General features: G+C 39.8%; 2 protein-coding genes across 9 annotated transcripts in view; one reads left to right on the top strand and one right to left on the bottom strand.

The window, feature by feature from the left end:
- nid2a (nidogen 2a (osteonidogen)) overlaps window positions 1-8,114 on the bottom strand; it is a 50,930-nt gene extending 42,816 nt beyond the window's left edge. For 2 of the 7 annotated variants that reach the window (XM_020591994.1, XM_020591993.1), the window contains exons 1-3: window positions 7,697-8,064; window positions 6,425-6,610; window positions 6,112-6,210 (exon numbers count right to left, since the gene is read on the bottom strand). In XM_020591994.1, the coding sequence (XP_020447650.1) occupies window positions 6,112-6,210; window positions 6,425-6,610; window positions 7,697-7,903 (492 nt within the window). In that variant the 5' untranslated portion in view covers window positions 7,904-8,064. Of the gene's footprint in view, window positions 1-6,111; window positions 6,211-6,424; window positions 6,611-7,696 lie in introns of all 7 variants that reach the window. The other 5 variants (XM_020591997.1, XM_020591996.1, XM_020591995.1 and 2 more) reach the window with 5 other exon arrangements.
- Window positions 8,115-11,475: 3,361 nt separating this feature from the next.
- ptger2a (prostaglandin E receptor 2a (subtype EP2)) lies at window positions 11,476-19,659 on the top strand. Of its 2 annotated transcripts, none has more exons than XM_020592291.1 (3): window positions 11,476-11,683; window positions 13,473-14,429; window positions 18,632-19,659. In XM_020592291.1, exons 2-3 carry the CDS (start codon window positions 13,605-13,607, stop codon window positions 18,917-18,919), a joined length of 1,113 nt encoding a protein of 370 aa, XP_020447947.1. In that variant the 5' UTR covers window positions 11,476-11,683; window positions 13,473-13,604; the 3' UTR covers window positions 18,920-19,659. The 2 variants fall into 2 exon arrangements, with proteins under 2 accessions (XP_020447947.1, XP_020447946.1); XM_020592290.1 differs by having other exon boundaries at window positions 13,510-14,429.
- Window positions 19,660-19,912: the final 253 nt, after the last annotated feature.

A 19,912-nucleotide genomic window follows, 5' to 3' on the forward strand; every position in this document is an offset into this window, starting at 1 on the left:
GATTTGGCTTTTGGCTTTCAGGAACAATTGGCAGCCACATCTATTATGTCATATCAGAACAGATTGGCTTTAGACTTTGTTTTGGCCAAAAAAGGGGGCGTTTGTACTATGATTGGACAACAATGTTGTACCTATATTCCAATGAATACTGATCCTGATGGCTCAATTGCTAGGGCTCTGGCTGGCTTAAAAATCTTGTCAGAAGAGATGGCTGAACACTCTGGTATTGCTAATTATATTGAAGATTGGTTTAATAAGACTTTTGGCAAGTGGAAAAATTTAGTGATCTCTGCACTTACATCTTTGGTGGCAGCAGTCACACTGCTGACCTTGTGTGGATGCGGATGTATTCCTCCTATGAATTAGTACAAGCTCCGGCCCCTTGGGAATCCTATCCCCTGATCTCCTTCACTGAGCCCGGTGAGTGAGAGATTGAAGAGCTCCATGGACTGGACTGAAGACCGTGGATCCTACATAAACTAGCTAAAGGCTAATACATACTGACATATAAATGCATACACGTAGGTGGTGTGAACTCATAGGTTGTTGAGTGATTTTTTGATTATTGATTTTTGATGATTAAGTTTGGTAAGTATTAATGGAAATTGCTAATGGTAACTTAAATTCTTATTATTGAGTGGTGTTTTAGTCAGATAGAAATTGGATAGATACTTTATGTATTAGAAATGTTTAGTGGAGATAGGATGTCTAGTTAGACTGTTAAATGCTTAGTCATGCTTATGAGTTTCTACAGGGTACATCTGGTCAAGGATAACTAGAGAGAAGAGCTGATGACTGTCAGCAGACAGGGTGTTTAATATTATTATTATGACATGTATAACTGTAGCCTTAGCCATAATATGTTCTTATGTTTAAGTCACGACATGTACTAGAAGTCTGTGAGAATGTTTTTAGTTACACACCACTTAACCAACAGACACACACATTGATTTGCTTCATGTTTTGACTACTGCTATGGCCAGCTGCAAAGCTGGCAACAGAGACGTCTCGGTTGACGTTTCTGGGTAGTATGGGGCTAGCCCAACCGAAGGGATATAATGTATAGGCCTGGTGGGTTCAGGGTCTTTCATCTTACATCTGCCTGCGTGCATGTTGGAGGTGCAAGACACTTGAGCGTGTAATGTTAATTTTACCTGTGATCCTTTGAATAAATCAGCACTGTTTTGAAGTTACTTGGACTGCCTCGTCTCTCAGAGTTAGCATGGTAAAACGGACCATACCCTACACTACAGTGCAAATAAGAAGGAAGACAGTGGAGGAGATGGTCTGTATAATCATTGAACCAACTGAGGCAGAATGAGGGGGGATTTCCTCTGCTTGTCAGGACACTGAGAGACATGAAATAGAAATGTGATGAAACTAGTCACAATTGTTGTGGTCTGCGTCACCATGATGCACAGTTACATTTCTGGGGAGGTGTACATCAGGCAATGGTATAAGGTATAGGCCGTACCTAGAGTGTAGATTTGACACAGAAACATAAATTAGCCTTAACTCTTGGCAAGAAAGCTTATTTCCCCAAATCCTGCACTATTCCTTTAACATGTGTCCTCTTCTCAGTCTCTCCTCTATATGTGTGGCCATTTGTGTGTGTGTGTGTGTGAAGTAATCCTGGTGTGCTTTACAGACTCACAGCTGGAAGACAACAAATTGTAGCCAACACACATCAAAGACTATAGACAGTGTGTTGTTCAGTATGTATGTGAGTGTGTGCTCTCTGACAACCCCACCACCACCTCACACACACACAGTCCCTTGACCTTCCTATAGGCATTTTGTCACACCTCTTTTAAAAGGATGTCCTCACACTCCTCACAATGACTAGACACAAGCACAGACATTAATCGTCTCTGACTACATTTGTTTGTTGTCAGGGTTTAGGTGGTAAAGTTATCAGTCTGCTGCACAGTGGGGGTCTGAGAGTCTGGAAATACCCCGCAGCTTAAATGAAAACATAGTAGAGGCATGTGTCACTTTAGTCTTAACATATTTTAGATTAGTCTGTCTTGGTTAGTATTTGTTTGTTTATTAGTTGTCGGGTTTACGCTACCAAAATCTAGTTTAGTCTACTTTGTAGCAGAATTTCCAATTAGGATGGTTGAATCTGGATAAATGACTCAACACACTATGACAAATGTTTTGCCATGTTATAATCGTCTAGAGCTGGATTAGCCTGGAGGACATCCCGAGGAAGAGAGAGAGACAGACATAGAGGGAGGTCAGGATAAATGTACTACATTTGTTTGTTGGTTGCTGGTTGGCCGCAGAACAGCTGCAAGCAGGCAGGGAGGGAGACAGAGCAGCTGTAGTCCAGTTGCCAGCCTCAGCAGAGTGCTATAAACGGAACTGCCTACAGCGTGGGAACTGACACACACATCCTCACACACATACACACACATGCTACAGTCCAGGCTTCTGGCCAGAAACAGTCCAGTCAGGATTTTTATGTTGTCTTACAAAAATCCACGCTCCCATCCCATTTTTTTTTGTACAAACTACAAACCAGAGCACTATGACTGTATTAATCCATCAAGATCCTAAGTCTCAGTTCTGCGCCCAAGTTGATGTCGTGTATTTTAGTGGCTGCTGTGGAGCTGTACAGCCACAAGGTCAAGTAAACCCTTGAGTTCGGTGGTTACTGATAATAGAATTGTGGCAGAATGATGGGATAACATAATATGAAAATTGAGATTGATTTAGAGTGTGCTTTGAACTAGAATGAACCTATTTCAAAGGATGCCCCCTGTGTCACTGCAAGGGGCCCCCAGAAACAGCAAACAACATAGTTCCTATTGTACTACAGAAAATAAGAAAGGCAGAGAAGAGGAAAGAAAGCAATATGAAAGGCAGGGGCCAAATCCAGCAGACAACCCCATTTATTCCTTAATTCAATCTCATTTGACCTTAACACAGTGGACATGTTATAACATGTAATATGTGGTTCAACCAACAATACCTTCCTTTTTTGTGCATGCAACTTTGAAGAGATGTTGAAAGGAGCAAAACTACACTTCAGAAAAACAGTGTACTATGTTCACATGTAAAATTACATTCCTCTTCAGATTGCTGCTCCTATACAGTTAATTTCTCAACAAGGGAACTTCAAGGCAGATACTATGATTTATAGTATTTTTCCAGAGCAAGCTAACATGCTAACAATGATGCTGACATGTTAATGTTTATCAGATATAATGTGTGAAATTAATGACACTTGTGAATTTGGAAGATAAAGTGTATAACAACATCTACCATAACAAGTGTCCACAATATGAACAAGGATTACAGGCACGTGCGCAGGAAGACCGCAGGTGCTGCTCAGGCACCTGCGGTCTTCCTTCCTTTTTACCCTTTGACTTGATTTTACCCTTTGACTTGATAAGTGGCCTTTTTGCAGAAAGTTTTGTTTTTCTTAAGTATTTCTAAATTTATATTTTAGTTTTTTAAACAATTTTCATTGTGGTTCATTGCATAAAAGTTCAACTAAAAGTGTGCTATAACTATGCTTGACAACAGTAAATAATAGGCTTGGAATTATTATTAAAAGGCATGTTAGGACTTAGCTCATAGGCCTGCATCAACAAGGAACTGTGTAAATATGTGATCTGGCACTGTTTACATGTCTGCTCATAGTAAGTGTGGCAAAAGTTGTAGGACAGAACATGATCTGTTCTTTCTCCTGTGACATAAAATCTACTGGTAGTTGTTGTTGGCAAGCCAGCTGTCATTTCAATACAATAATCCAGGCCTATTAAAAGATACATTTGGAATTTTTTACTGTTCATCTGATCTTATTGTATTTACATGTTAATTGCCTCAATTCTTACACAGACTTACAGTACACGGTATGCTCTAATGCAAAGATGTGCTACTGCAGGTAATTTTTATATACATGTATAAATAATTGTTGGTGAGAGGAGTGTCTTTTTTTAGGTTTGAACACCTGCACCCTCAAAATGTCTTTGCACAGGCCTGAAGGATTAGCAATATGCTTCTCAATGTAAGGCCTGGTCAACACGTCTTACAGCCTCAACACACACACAAGGCCACTTTCTCTCTGTAAATGACTCTGGTCATTAACAAACTGGGCTGCTACAGAGTGGGTGTCTGGGGTGCAATTACTTTCCAATCATAATAACATATTTAAGAATAATATTGTAGAGAACTGTACTTCTTACAGTCACACATTAGCTTGAATTTTCTCTTTCTTTCCTGTTATTTCTTCCTGCACAGTCTGCCCTTCCCCCAAGACACTATCCTATCTCGTCAGCCATAACACACACCCTGACATTATGCACACCTCAGGTTAATCAGTTCACACACACTTACAACTCTACCCCCAACACACCCCACCCAGCACTTCTGGTTAATCACTTCAAAGGAAGATGCTATCAGTTTGAAGAGAGACCTACTGAAGCGAATCCCAGTCGAGACCCAGACCACCACAATCTGACAAGTCAGACAGAGCCTTTAAATAACAAAACAAGTCCCCTCTTAACACATGTAGAAATGTGAAGAGGTGAACACCAGCCTCTAATTAGAATTTTGTCAACAGTGGGTAAAGATCTTTAGATGTAATTTCAATATTCAAGGATCAGAGGAGAACCATCGCTGATGTGTCTATTTGGCAGCAATTCAATGATAAGGAGCCTTAGGTAGGCTACTGAGAAATGTCCTAAGAGGATTAAAGATGAATATCCCCTCAAGACTATCTGAATGTTTAGCTTTTGATCAATCAGGAAGAAAGGAGGAGGCATAAAAGCAACCAGACCATGAGCATAAAAAAAGGACAGGCACAGATGAGAGGGTGGGACAGAGACTTAGAGATCCCCTGAGGTTGTCCTTAAATCTACCACTCCCTTCATCCCTCCATCCCACATGCTACAAACCAGGAACAACAAAGCACTGTTTGTTTGATTGATAAGTTCAGTAGGCCTGGCTTTACTTGGAGTTGTTCCCAAAGTTTAACATAAACACACCCTCCAGTGTACTGCTAGATGATGCTTTAAAGGTCTGTATAATTTCCTGGGAAGGGTTCTAGGTAGAACTGTAAAGTGAAATTTGGTATTAATTATAAAGAAACCAGGTAAAGTGTTTAATTACTACACTTCCAATAAAAGGAGCATTGCACTGATTTTAGTTTTGTTTACTTGACAGGAGGAGTGCTACTTAGCTGTATAATGCCTTGTGTGGCTCAGGTGGGAGCTTTTTAAACCCATAATGGGTATTATGGGATATGTAGGGTCCAGTGTATTTGGACTCATAGTAGAGCCTACAAGTCAGAATATCTTGGACTTAATTTTGACCTTTTTATCTGTCTCTTGTGAGTCATCTCAACCTCCTGAAAGTGGTATGTTAATTTACTGAAATAGCCTTTTATTTACCAATTTAATCATTTAGTCACTGCACAGCAGTTCAGCTGAACATGAATAAATGTAAAATTTGCCTAAAGGTAAGCACATAGTTCAATATGAAGACTTAGGTTTCTAGCAATAATTGAATGAAAAATGAGAATTTACTTGGTACTAAATGGAGCTTCTCTTTCCAGCAAATTCCTAAATTTGTCTAATTGTCAGAGGGGAGACAGTGCAATGAAAAATCTAGCTTGTGCTCCTTATATTAATACAGTGAACGCCAAAATTTGTTATGCCTGTAAATGATTACCAAGGTGAAATTAGTTTGTTGGAGTGAAGTATTTTAATTGTAAACCAGGTTATCAACAAGTAAATGTTTGGCAAACAAGATAGAGGAGTGAATTCCAACAAAGCATAGCAGTACGACTGGTCAAAGCATGTTTGTGTTAAGCTGCATGTGAACTAGAGGGATGGGATAATGAGTCAGGAGGGAGGGGCACTTTGATGACCCTTAAAAGTGACCTCTGACCCTTTGAAAAGGTTAAGCGGCAGAGTAGGAAGGAAGGAGACCCTCCAGCCCAGGCTCATTACATGTTATATGCACAACCTCCAGGAATTTGGGATTGTGTGTCTCACAAGAACTAAAATGAAGTAGTGAGGGCAATGTGGGCTGTTGTTCAAAACAAATTCATTCATTAATCATAACAAGAAGAAGAAGAGCTACTGTTCTCCTTTTTACCTTGTTTGAAGGTTCTTCATATGCTGCAACGTTCTCCCATGTTGCCACTACAGCGTGTGTGGGTGTGAATTTTGCATCTGGAAACCCTCGATGTACATCCTGGGTGAGCAGGTGAATGGATGAATGATGGAAGGAAGATGGAGAAAAGAAAAAAGGAAAGATGGAGTGAACAATGGACTGAACTAATGGATGAAAAACTGGAAAAGAAAACCCCCAAAGCTGTATTTAAGTAAAGTGTACAAAGTTTTAATTATAACTTTTTTCTACTTTGTTTCAAGAAAACAATCGTACTTGGTTCAGAGGATAAACAGACCTGGGCCACTCTGTTGAGTACGCTGGGAGTTTCAGTCACCCGGTAGTAAATCTGCCCTCGGCCTCCGCTGGTGTCAATGTCAGCCAGGAATGGGGCCACCACAGGGAAATCTGTGGGGAAGTTGTCATCAACGTATTGCTTTTCCATTGGCAAATCCTGGGCTGATATGATGCCATTGGTGGCCACCTAGAAAGAGAGAAAGAGTCACTAATGATGAGCACAGTTGAGGGGACTAGCAGTCTAATGAGGACTCCCTATGCTGTAACTGGATAACCTCTATAAACCTCTGAATCCTCTAAGAAATTCCTAGAAAGCCATCATGAACCCATGGAACCTCCTAATGAACCCATATCCCCTCACAAGTCACAGGAACCCTCCAGGGGACTGCTGCGACCCTGTCATGGACCTCAGAAGCCACATAAAGATCCTCTAGATTCCCCTCATAAACCGCTGGAACATCCTCGAGAATTCCTGAGCCCAGTGCCTGTTTGTGTTTTAGAAACCTTCAAACCACAAACAAGTGTTACTGACTGGCTCATTTCAGATTCATATACATTATAATTACTGGTGCATTATTGCACTTTAATACTGCAGGTGGCTCTTCTTTATGACATTATCTACTGCTGAGTAGCTTGTGAATGCACCCCAGGGGACCAGTGAAGTTTTATAACAACATATCATAATTTATACATCTGTAGCTATAGTTGTCAAGTAAATGTAGTGAAGTAGAAGTATAAAGCAGATGAAAATGGAAAGTTCATGTACCTTATACAGTTACTGAACATTTTAATATCATAGTACTGCTACTTGTAATACTCTTTTTGCCACCAAATAAAACATTAATGTAATGCTTACATGTTAATACATCAGAAATAAAACTACAGGGATAGGGGGCATCTGCACAATAAATATTTGTACTTTGATATATTAGGTACATTTTGTTGCCTGTATTTTTGTATTTTATTATTTTTACTGGATTTAATTCAGCTAAACTTTATATTGTGCAGACTTCTGCATTTCACCAACAATCAGATTTCAATTAACCTAAAACCTTCTGGTGACTTCCCTGATTTTCTCCATTTAAACAAAATATAATTGCTCCTTTTTCCACCATAAAAACTGGCCAGTGCTCTACCACGGAGCTGGTTCAGTAGCTGAAAATATCACCTATAAAATGTTAACTTAAGGAAGTAATTGCAGAAATTCTGCCATGTGCCATAATTTAAATATAGATACAAGTCTGCAAATAAGTATTATTGAAGTTATACTTACATATAGCTGGGAGAAGGGGGAGCTGTAGAAGTATAAGGGTTTGGGCAGGGACAGCACTCTGGAGGTTTCATCGTCGCCCTCTGCCAGAATTAAATCTCCACTTAAAGTGCCGTAAGGAAACATATCAGCCCTCTGGATGGCTGTAACCACACATAGTGTGCAGCTCCAGCACAGCAGACACACAGCCAACATTCGCCCTCTTACCATTGTAGAGCTGGGCTGATTCAGCAGCTCTGCACTGTGACAGGGAGCAGAGGCAGAGAGGTGCAGATGGACCTAGAGAGGGGAGCAGCAAGAAGGAGAATCACTCCTCTTCCTCACTGAGCCTCAGACACCCTGCACAGAGGGTGGGGGGGAGGAGCTAAGGGCCACTGGGATTGGTTAGAGGAGGGTTGACTGACAGCTGGAGGTAACATCTGGCTTGTATTAAAGAAAAAGAAAAATAGAGCATTTTAATCGGATGTAACTCTGTTTCACAACAATGAAAAAGACACGCTGTGCTAATGTTTTTTTACACTGGCATAAGCACACACACATATACATATAAAGTGCTAAAATTATTAAAATAATTAAAGTTCACAGTTTTCTTAAGACACGTTAAACAAATTGCTAAAGGGCTTCATTTATAGGTCCAACATTTATATCTGGAGTAATATTATCACCACCTATCATTGTGTATCTCTGTTTTTTTTTCTTTTGAATACACCTCAATCAATAACTAATCCTACAGTGTACATTACATATTTATTCATAATTTATGATTCATTTTATTTTGATGCAATCACTGAAGGCTGTGCATGCAACCTGAAAATACTTCACGCTGTGCGCCACCTGCTGTCTGCCTCAGCATACAACATGTTGATGTATTCAAAATTTTAGACACTAGAGCCATAGAACCTGTTATTAGCTAAAGAACAATCCACAACTAAATATTTATATATGTATCATGTTTTTAAAAATATTGTATTCCTGCTTTTTGTCATTTTGTACTTATGTTAAAATGTATTTTATGGATTTTGCTATTAAATTTTTAATTTTTTTTATTTATTTCTATTAGCCTCAAACTGTTTGTCTGATTATATTTGTACTGTTTTATCATCAGCCTGCTGGTCATTTGTAAAACACTCTGAATTCCATTAACCAGTATGAAAGGAACTATGCAAATAAAGCTTGACTGACTAGCACTTCACATGGACCATCACAGAGTTAGGACAGAGCAGCAGCACATCCCAAACACACAGACAGGAAAATCAAACTGGAATGTTCTTTGACATCAGACACCTGACCACAATCCAGCTGAGCATGTGCTTCCCTTAGTGAAGTCCAGACCGAGCACAAAAAGCCCAGATAGATAAAGTGCACGCCTGGCAGAGCATTAAATCATCCGTTCTAAGTGTTGTCAACTGTGCAGTGATAACTGCAAATCTAGAAGCAGATGACGTAAAACAATATATACAATTATTTTAGTGGTACACTTTTTGTACAGGTTTTCTTCACTTTCTGTTTCTTACAGCCCCACCACCCAGCAGCTGGTTCATCACCTCCCTGAGTGAGGTCCCTTTTGCCTGGTCCGGAATTCAGCTGGGCAGCCAAACAGAGCCTTAATGGTTTCAGACCTCTTCCTTTCTACAACATGTAGCCCACTGTGCTCCAGGGAGCATGTCCTAGTAACTGAATTTGCCACAGGTGGAGTAAAATATTTTAGAGATTTCTCAAAGAAAGCAAGATGCACCTGAACTCAGTTTGGAGCGATTTCACTTTTTAATTTGTAATACATTTACACAAAAAGTGTAGTAAACATTTTTCACTTTTCTAATTAATTGCCAAAAAGTAAATTCAGCCAATTTAATTCAAGTCTATAACTTAATAAAAGTGTGCAAAAATGAAGGGGTCTGACTACTTTCCATATACATATATACATCAACAAAAGTTAAAAAGTCATCACACACTCTCTACTGTTCACCACTGTGTTAGAAAGTGCCATTCGTAGAATATGCCTTCCCTTCCACCATTAATCAATCCAGTTTAACCACAAGACATGTTTGTGGTTACCCACAGCAACCAGCAGGGGGGGGCAAAGGCAAGGAATTAGATTAGAAACCATACAGCATGACATCAAATTAGTTCTTGATTTATTTTGTGTGTGAAAACAGTGGTGCATGTTTTACTTTATGCATGTAAAAAGGATATCGCTGTCTAATAGTAATAATTAAGTAATTAAATGATTATAATCAGTCAGTCAAGCCGAGTACCCAAAGGCCTTCATGTAATCTGATCATGTTTACATGTGGACAATGGCATCTTCCTGAATATCTACTGAAGCCACTGCATTTTGGTGTTGTTAAGGGCAGAGGACAAAGTTAAATAACCCCCATACATGTGAAAATAAATAAAGACTTCAGGGAAAAGGAGACAGAATGAGAAATACAGGATGTAGACTAAAGAGGCGACAGAGTGAAGAAACTGCTTCATGTCACAATGTTGTTAATGGACCTGGATAAAAGCACTCGTGATGCCATTATTTCAGGGCTCTCAGCATACATCAGGGCCCATGTTAGGTTCCTGTTTGCCATTTAATCGACTTTTTAAATGGCTGAAATTGTGTAATTTTAATGAAATGTTATTGCATTATGGATTTTTTTGGAAGCTATTTTGCTAAAGAAGAGCGGATGTTGCATTATGCCTTCATGGTGAGTGTCATCCTCATGACTCAAACTCATTAGTATACACTTAATACAATTAAACAGCATGCCACAACCTTGAAAAGCAAAACAAAGAATTCTTAGTGTCATGGGAGAATGAACATGGCAGACACCGAACTGCTTCATCAGGCAGAATGATAAACATGCACTTTCATGCTAGAAATAAGATTGTGGTGTTACATTCAAGAAGGTAAAAGAGGTTACACTTGAACATGCATCAGGACTGCATATTCTCAAAATGTTACAGAGTCTTGTTCTTGTTATTTTTGTATTGTGTCTGTTTATAATTACAAAAAAAGGGTACCCTCTTTTAAAAGCAAATTACTTTACTTACCACAGTATAATGATCTTTATTAATATGATATTTAAATTTGGAAATGTATTAAATGGTATAAATGTCTAATATTTCATTTGGCTACAGGCTGTTAGAGCTAGAGCTTTGTAACAACCTGCTAAACTCAACGGGGGATTATTTGATTGGTTGTTTGCACTGCTGTCCATGTACATTTCGTAAGCTATTATGCATCTCATTAGCAACGCCCCTGGTGATGCTGACCACCTGACAATTTTCTTGCTATTATTTGCACTACTGACACTATTTGCACATGGCTTTGAATTTCATCATAGCCTATTAGGTTGTGCCATCTAGTTTATGCTTAAATTACTTGAATTCAGTTTTCATATTATGTTTATTCTGTGTTTATTCTACTTTTATTCTATTTTAGTTTCTTAAATGGTATGGGCATTCAACATTAGGTGAGAGAGAAACAGTATATCTGGTGATGCTCCTATTATTGTTTGCACTACTGTCACTGACTGTACACGGTTTTGAGTCACAGCTTATTGGCTGTACCGTTTAGATTTATCCTAACCACGTTAATCCAGTTCTTATTCTATCCTATTATATTTTAGTTCATAAATGTTAAGGCACCCAATACTAGGTGTGAGAGAAACGGTATTTCGATTTCTGTATGTCCTGCACAGATGGTGAACTGACAATAAAATCCTTGAACCTTGATGCTAACCAGTTCCGGTCTGTTGTATTTACCCGGGTGGGTGTACCCGAAGCCGTGTGACGTCATCGTATCTTCCCATACCCGCGTCCATTCATGTCTGCTTCATCACAGTGCTGCGCGCCTCGCCTTCCGCACACCTTTCTTTTAAAGCTGAGCGGCTTCTTAAGTGAAACCAACTATAAACTGGGATTTCTCTACTGTGGGATTCGATCTGGACTGCAAAGCACAGAAATGACCGTCTACACTACTGGGAGCAAGTTATAACATAGGTGAGAACTTGATTATATATTTTAAAAAGTCCACGCGGATGTGACAGTTGTTGTCTCCCGTTTTTCAAGTTTAGAGCGGCCATTAAGCAAATAAGAAAGAATTTTTAAATTGTTCTTCCGGAATGAAAAGCGGTGCAGCTGTCAGATCTTGAATGAAATAATTTTGTAGCTACGACTCTTTCATTCGGTACAAATTCTATACATCCACAAACATTGTTCCCCAATTAAATTCCAACTTTGACAGCTACTTCACCTGTTGTTTCATTTAGCTTTACCACTTAAGAAGCAGAAACTCTGGCATCTATCAATACAAACGACAGAACGGGACGCCAACAAATCGAATTCCTTCACACGTCTCATTATGCAACATATTAAGTTGCAGTCGACGCAGAATCTGCACCGAGTTCTCTCTGGGTGGCAAACAGCTGCCCGCAAACTCACCACATCCGTCAGGGCTCTCTATTTCGCGTTTTGTACAAGGGAAAAAACAGATTCAATTCAGTCTGTGACAGCTGAGGCCACAAGGAGACCACCAGAGTGGACATGTCCTGTGCTGGACAGAGAAATTAGTGAATTCGTTATCTGGTCCTTACTCACCCAGTGAAAGTAAAGGTGTGCACAGTCACACATTTGGACCTAATGTGCAATATTATGTAGGCTGTAAGAGTCAGCTCTCATTTTTCTAAGTAATGCAACAGCTGCTTAAATGCTACCCATGCATTTTTTTGCTCCTGAGTCAGCATAATGGGCAATTTGAGAAGAACAGTGTGCAGCTTTCTGAACATGCAGCCTGTCAGCTGATATCTAATTACTGGTGAGACAAAAGAGGAACAACTCTGAGTTTCACTACTCCAAAACGCATACAGGAGCAGATTTCAAGCCTCAGATTTTTAATAAAAACAGGTGAATTCTCCACTTTAGCTGCATGGGAACTGTAAGGTGAGACAAAGTCTTGAAAATATGAAATTAGAGGAGGTGTGTAGTCAACACTGTTGATATTGTGTCAAAACAGTAAGTGTGACAAGTAAACATCCTTTACAAATGATGCTGCATCTCTTTGGGCCAGTGAGTGGCACGTAAACATGTTGTGCTCATATGTAGCCTTCCCTAGGATGTTTAGTCAGAATCACATTAACTTGTGAATTACAGGTAACAACAGCAGCTTCAGCAGACAAAAGATATGAACAGTTCTAACTCCAGTGTCTGTTCTCTTTTTCCTTGTGTTGTATTAGGTCACTTTTTGCATTTAAAAGTACCGACAGTAAATCTCACAGGGATAGTTTGACAGCATCTTGTCCAGAAACATCTGATTTTTGTGTGCCCCTTTTCATTCCTACTCAAAGGTTCACTGAATATGCTGCATGTTAAATGTAAAATTAAATAAGCTATGACTGCTGGTTATATTTGGTCAGTAAGCACTAAAAATATAACAAATCTGAAATGTGTTACGTGAGCAGTAAAGTCAGGCAGTTTTTCACCTTTTACCCAGCACAAGTTATGTTGCGCAAACATTTTTCCTTTAACTATTTTGCTATTCTCAATGGGAATGCAAGTACAGAATATTTTTATTCTTGGTGAATCTCAGGATTGTTTTCTCCATTAATCAAATAATCATTTTGTCTGCGAAATGTCAGAAAATAGTGAAAAAATATCTCCCAGAGCTCAAGATGATGTATTCATTTCAAAGACATGCAGAATACTGTCATATATGACAAGATAATGTCAAGACCCATCAATTATTAGAGTAGCTGCAGATTAATTTTCTGGTGTTGTATTTTCTGTTCTGCAGCTCTAAGTCTCACAGCTTTTCCTTTTGGTTTACCCAGGATGGCCACAGACAACTACTTAAGGACATGTTTTTAACACTTTTTTGGAGTTGGACACATATATCCTAATTGAATCCAGCCACTCTTCAGCCAAAATGGATTTAGACCATGAACTGTGCCACAGCAAATACTACATTGACTCCCCCAAGAGCCCGGGGATCAGTGCCATCATGTTTGCTCTAGGCATCTTTGGCAACGTGGCCGCCCTGGTGATCTTGGAAATTCGCCGACGGAGACACACAAGGGACGGGGTCATGTGGCGGCGTGCGTTGTTTCACATCCTCATCACTTCGCTAGTGGTCACGGACCTGATGGGGACCTGCCTCATCAGTCCCCTGGTGCTCCTGGCATATTCCCGCAACACTACCTTGCTAGGGATGTCACCAGAAACTCAAAGTGTGTGTTCATACTTTGGTGTAAGCATGACCTTCTTTAGCCTGGCCACCATGTTGCTCCTCTTCACTATGGCACTAGAGAGATGCTTTGCCATCGGTTATCCCTACCTGTACAACCGGCATGTGACGAAAAAATGTGCCTACATCACAATCCCCTTGGTGTTTTTGTTATGTTCTTTATTTTGTCTCCTGCCTTTTGTGGGATTTGGTAAATATGTACAATACTGCCCTGGCACATGGTGCTTCATTGACATGAACCCTAAGGAGGTAGAGGACCGGGCCTATGCCAACCTGTACGCCACTGTTATCCTAGTGGTTGTGCTGGCAATCGTGGTGTGCAATGGGTTTGTGGTGTACCAGCTGTTCAAGATGTACCAACGGCGGAGACGGAACGGCGGCTCAGTGATGGCAATGACAAGATCCAACGACCACCGCAGGGTGACGTCTATGTCCGAGGAGGTGGAGCATCTCATCCTGCTGGTCGTCATGACCATCATCTTCATCATCTGCACACTTCCTCTGGTGGTAAGATGACGGCACATAACTACATGAAATGTTCAGTTTTTGGGTTAAAGGGAAAATATAAATCACCACTTTACAGTTACTGAATAATAAAAACAGATGAGGTGGGATTTTCCAGTTGACTGTCATTGTGGAAGTCAGAGTAATTTGGTTTTAGAAAAAAAAAAAAGCCAACTATTCTGTATTTGACTTGACCACAGGGCACTGAGTCAAACATTGTGTGCTGTACACTGCTTACTTTTCACTAGAGATATCAAAAATGAGAAACACTACCATCAGCCAGGACTTTCTGGGATGTTGTGGGTTCATACAGTGTTTTGTTTTGCTGATCATCTAACTTGATCATTTTGGCAGAAGTTGAACCAGTGACAAACTCGAGCCACAAATGACTCATCCTTCAGTGATGCCCAGGAGACTGACTTGCTAGTCTGCTCATAACCACATCAGCTTAGAGTGTCACTTTGTGGTCCAAACAGGAAATCAATAACTTTCCCATCAGGGTATGATGTTGTGCACTCTACTGCAGACAGCAGTAATGGACCCAAAGCTTCTTGAAATGCAGTCATAACCTTCATCTGTGCAATGACTGTCAAATTCTTCATCATACTTTTATTTAATAGCATCCACAGCATGACAAGCCAACCACTGGCCACCAATAATATTACAAAATACAAATTGAAATCATTTGACACTTAAAAACATTCATGCACAGTGGTAAAACGTAAGTTAAAACAGCATCATAAAATGTTGACCTTTAAATGGATCCCATCTGTGTCACAAATTCATTCCAAAAGATTAAAACTGCTCCACAGACTAGCACGTAAAGCTTTGAGTATATTACCAGTGCCAAAGCTGTTGAAAGTCCTTGGAGGCTGGTTGTCATTACCTCAGGATTAGCTGCACATAGCGTTGTACTTAACTTAGTAATTAAGACAGACTTTTTTACCATTATGTATTAATGTTGTCCCTCTGTTGTCTAAACGGGCGGACAATGTCCAGCATATCCACGGGGATGGCCACGTTAACTTACAGACAGACATTTGCTGCCCTAAACGATTTTGTCAAAGGTCACTTGGTCCTTTATTTTAAAAGGGCGCCCAGTTTCCTTCCCCATTCCATTCTTTATGATCTAGATGAAGACAAAATGCATAGGTTTCTTTGATAATATCCTCTGTACATTTTCCATGTTCAGCTTGATGCTATGTCCATAATGAGTTCAAGTGCCTGTGTAAAGCCTCAGTGGCCTTTTCAAAGATGCTGTTACTGAGGAGATGTTTGAGATTTTTGACTTAAAGGCTGCTGTTTAGGGTTCACTGTTGCTTCTTCTGAAACGTTGTTTGCACAGACAGTATGCACAGAAACAGAGGAATGTTTTTCCTATAGGCATCAGATCCAATTTGCAAAAGATCCATCATGATGGAAAAGGATTTCTTGAATTAACCGTACAGCTGGGAATAGTGAAATGTCTTGTTTTTACCTTTCCAAAATCAAAAACGCGCAACATAAGGACAGGATTAAGGAATGTTTTTGTTTTCTGCCAATGCTAGCTGATTTGGTTAACTAGCCTTCTACCAGCATGTTAGCAACTTGGAATTACATCTAAGGCCGAGGGAATAGCATGTCATGGTGCCAGCCACATTACCAAAAAACAAACAAACAAAGATATTATCACCTCTGACTTAAGTATTTACTGACCAGGTTTAATTCTTGCAAAGCAAATATTAGCAACCCAGGTCACAATTTATGGTTTTGTTTTGACTCATAAACCTGGAGCAGTGTTTTGTGCTCGGAGCATCAGCTCCATACAGACTGTTTCCATTAACAATTTTATTATTACTCTTCCTGTTCAGGCTGAGGGACTAGAAAGAAATGGGCTCACAGCACCAGTCTGTTTTCATAGCTGAGCCTTGCAAAACAAATAACCGTGTCTCTGCATGTACACACGGTCCATCTCTCTGGCTTTGTCTCACACACATTGCAGGGCCTGTCAGATATTTGAAATGGTCTTGTGGTTTTGTTTAAAACAATATTGGAATTAACATGGGAAAAATGCATACCATACCTTGTTCATCTTCTACTGTAAAGTTCTTTGATTTCTAAGAACTTTTACCTCATTTGTATTATTGAACTGCAAACTTATTTTTCTACAAAAGTTTTCTTGAACAAGTTTAAGCAGCTTTTTCTTTCTTCAAATGAGCAGCTGCTGATGTGCCTTAAAGCAAGACCCTTAAGTGCCATTTGCAGCAGCAGTGCAGGTGCCTCAGTGAAGATGTATTTGTTACAGAAACAACCACTTATCTTCATGGCCACGTTCCCACTACTGGGCCGTATGATCAAGTAATAAGAAACAGGCCTGGTAAGGCCGGTGGCAATGTAGATGCAACAGCTGCAGTCACAGAGAAGCAGGGGTGCAAAAAGTACTCTGACTCTTTACTTGCTGTAAGTAAAAGTAGCAATACCAGTGTAAAAGTACTCTGCTACAAGTAAAAACCCTGCATTCAAAATGTTACTTAAGTAGACATGCAAAAAAAAAAAAAAAAATTGCATCAAAATATACATAAAGCAGTAAAAATACTAATTATGCAGAATGGTACATTTCATATTTAATGTATAGTCTTGGATTATAAATACTGATGCATTGTTGTGTTCATCACTTTAATGTTGCAGCTGGCATAATGAGGTATAATGTGAAGAGTTTTACATGCTGCTGGGTAGCTTGTGAGTTTCCCCACCAGGGATCAATAACATCTCATGATTATACTGTATTTTGTTTTATTAATCTGATCCTGAGCGGTATCTAAAGCTATCAAATACATGTAGCGGAGTAAGAAGTAACAATATCCACCTCTAAAATGTAGTGATGCAGCAGTCAAGTACAAATACCTCTTAACTGCACTTAAGTGCAGTATTTGAGTAAATGTACTTCAGTCAGAAAAAAAACTTTGCAGTGGAATAGAGGGGAGAGTATGAAGGAAGAGATGAAGATAATGACTTCAGAGATAAGTGGGAGGCAGAGGTTAAGGGAGGACGTGAAAGGAAAAGGAAATGGATGATGTGAGAGAGAAGTGGTGGCAGGACATACAAAGACTTTAGAAACCATTATAAAAATCACATCTGACAGGGGGTCAGAGAGGGACAATACCCAGAGAGACCAGCAGCAGGGATTTCTTAACTAGTCATAGCTTCCATTGGCCTGGGGAATTCACTGCTTCTCATTCCAGTCAGCCACTACAGAGGAGGAACTGCTCACTGATCAGATTATAGAAGGTAACTACCTTAGCTCAACAGGCAATCTGGCTATTTTTTGTGGTTTAAATAGCATCTTTAAGTGAATTACACAAGATTAATTAATAAGATTAATTTCTGTGTAAATATTAATAGCAGAGGGACACATACAGTGTGTATCAAAATGGAGATATTCATATTTATGAACTATGAATTCAAAATAAATAAAGTTTTCCACTTCTAAATGAAGACAAAAATGGCAGAACAAATGTTCTTCCTACTGTAGCTGCTGCATTATCCCCATACATAACCTGAAATTCTTCCAAATGCAGAAAAAGAAGCTGTAAATTATTAGATGCCTAAACGCAGAGGTTCTTCTTAAATTCATGTTAAAAAAAGAATTTTTAAATGTCAGTTTGCATAAGTGGTTGAGATTTCCATTAGTGGATAAGACTTACCCACAGTCCATTTATCCAGTAAGCGTATTGTGCAGATAATAGATGAAAATACTAAGACAGTAATAATGAGTGCAATCCTTATTTCACAACTAGGTCCCTTTTGTTGTTTGTTTATCTTTGAGTGTAAACTAATTCAGCTGGATATTGGTATGGGAATTTCAATGTAGTTTGGCCTCAGCATTTATCCTCTGCCTCTCAGCCTCCCCTAACCTACAAAATGCATATTTACATTCCTCATCACTCCCTGCCATTCAGTGCCCCGGCATAAAAAGATGTGACATTTAAGTTTGAGGATGTAGGATGAGCCTGAGGGTGGTGGTTTCACTTTTGGTTGTTCATTTCCCATACCACACTGATCTGCTCTCATAAACCCACTCTTCAGCTGTTCCTGCTGCCATTGAGGGTTTAGTGTGAGACTTCAAACCAGGATGTTAGCTATTATATGTCAGCAGTGGGATTATACTGTACCTTGCCAGCTAATTTAACACACAGTCTAAGTTTTTTCCCCACTTCTTTTCTTAGATCCGGGTGTACATCAATTCCTTTGGGACTTATAAGGAGTCTCACCGCCTAGATCTGATTGCCCTACGCTTCATCTCAGTCACCTCCATCATCGACCCCTGGGTTTTCATCCTCCTCTCCCCAAGCGTGCTGCACTTCTGCTGGGCCTCAGTCTACAAGGTCCCCCTGGGAAGCTCCCAGGGTTACCAGTTTAAATCGACAGCTAAAGAAAATCCTAATGCTATCATAGAACTTTCTCACCAAGCACCGGCCTACAGCAGCCACTTTCACTCTGTGGAAAATCTATGACCGCAACAGTATGTTAGACTTTGATATTTATATTATTGGACAAGTGGACGGTGTGTTCTCTTTAGTGATCACGTGGAGATGATTTGGGGGACACATCTTTGCCATATAGGTGTTGTATTTTATGGGTGTTTCCATTACATAATGATGTTTTCTGTCAACCGATAAGCACATCAATCACTCAACTAACCTTTATTTATATAGTGCTTTAAAACAACTAGTAGCTGACACAACCCGCCCTTCAGCTGCTGGCCACCTCATGCACTTCTATCACTTCAGTCATGTTTATGCATGTTGAATGCATACTGACTTGCCTAGAGCTTCATATTTTAATTATAAAAGCTGAGGGGTGGGGGGGTTGTTTTGTAATGATCTGGAACAGATGAACTGCAAGTGACTTTATCTACACTCTAGCTGTACAGCTGGAGAATCTTGTGCAAAAAGATTCAACATGATCTGTCACTGTGTACACACACGAGATTAGCCTTCAATTCAGGACAAACAGCAAAGGAAAACATAACCAGTGACATAAGGCCTTGCTGTGCATGTCTTCCATGATTCAAATGCTGCTTTCTAAACCATAACTGGCATGGGGCCAGTGAGACATGACTTTAAGGCATCAACATGTGATGGTATAAGGTTAAGGTAATATGTCTTAAGCATATCTACATATGAGGCATGTACAGTCCAAGCAAAAAAACCTGATCTTTGAGGGAATCAAGGAGTCAGCTGGAGAAAGCTGGACGGAAGCCGAATGTAAGGTGAAGGAAATATTAAAGGATAATCTGCAAATTCATCAAGAAATTGAGATGGAGCGGGCTCACAGAGTCGGGAAACCTTCTGATCGGGGACCGAGGGCGGTGATGGTAAAGTTGATGAAAGAGAAGGATAAGGCACACATACTGCAACAAGCAAAGAAGCTTAAAGGATCTAATATTTATATAAATGAAGATTACACCGAGTCTGTGAGGAAGAGAAGAAGGGAGTTGATGCCGA

The sequence above is a fragment of the Monopterus albus genome, unplaced genomic scaffold (assembly GCF_001952655.1).
Source record: "Monopterus albus unplaced genomic scaffold, M_albus_1.0 scaffold16.1, whole genome shotgun sequence".
Classification (NCBI taxonomy): Eukaryota; Metazoa; Chordata; class Actinopteri; order Synbranchiformes; family Synbranchidae; genus Monopterus; species Monopterus albus.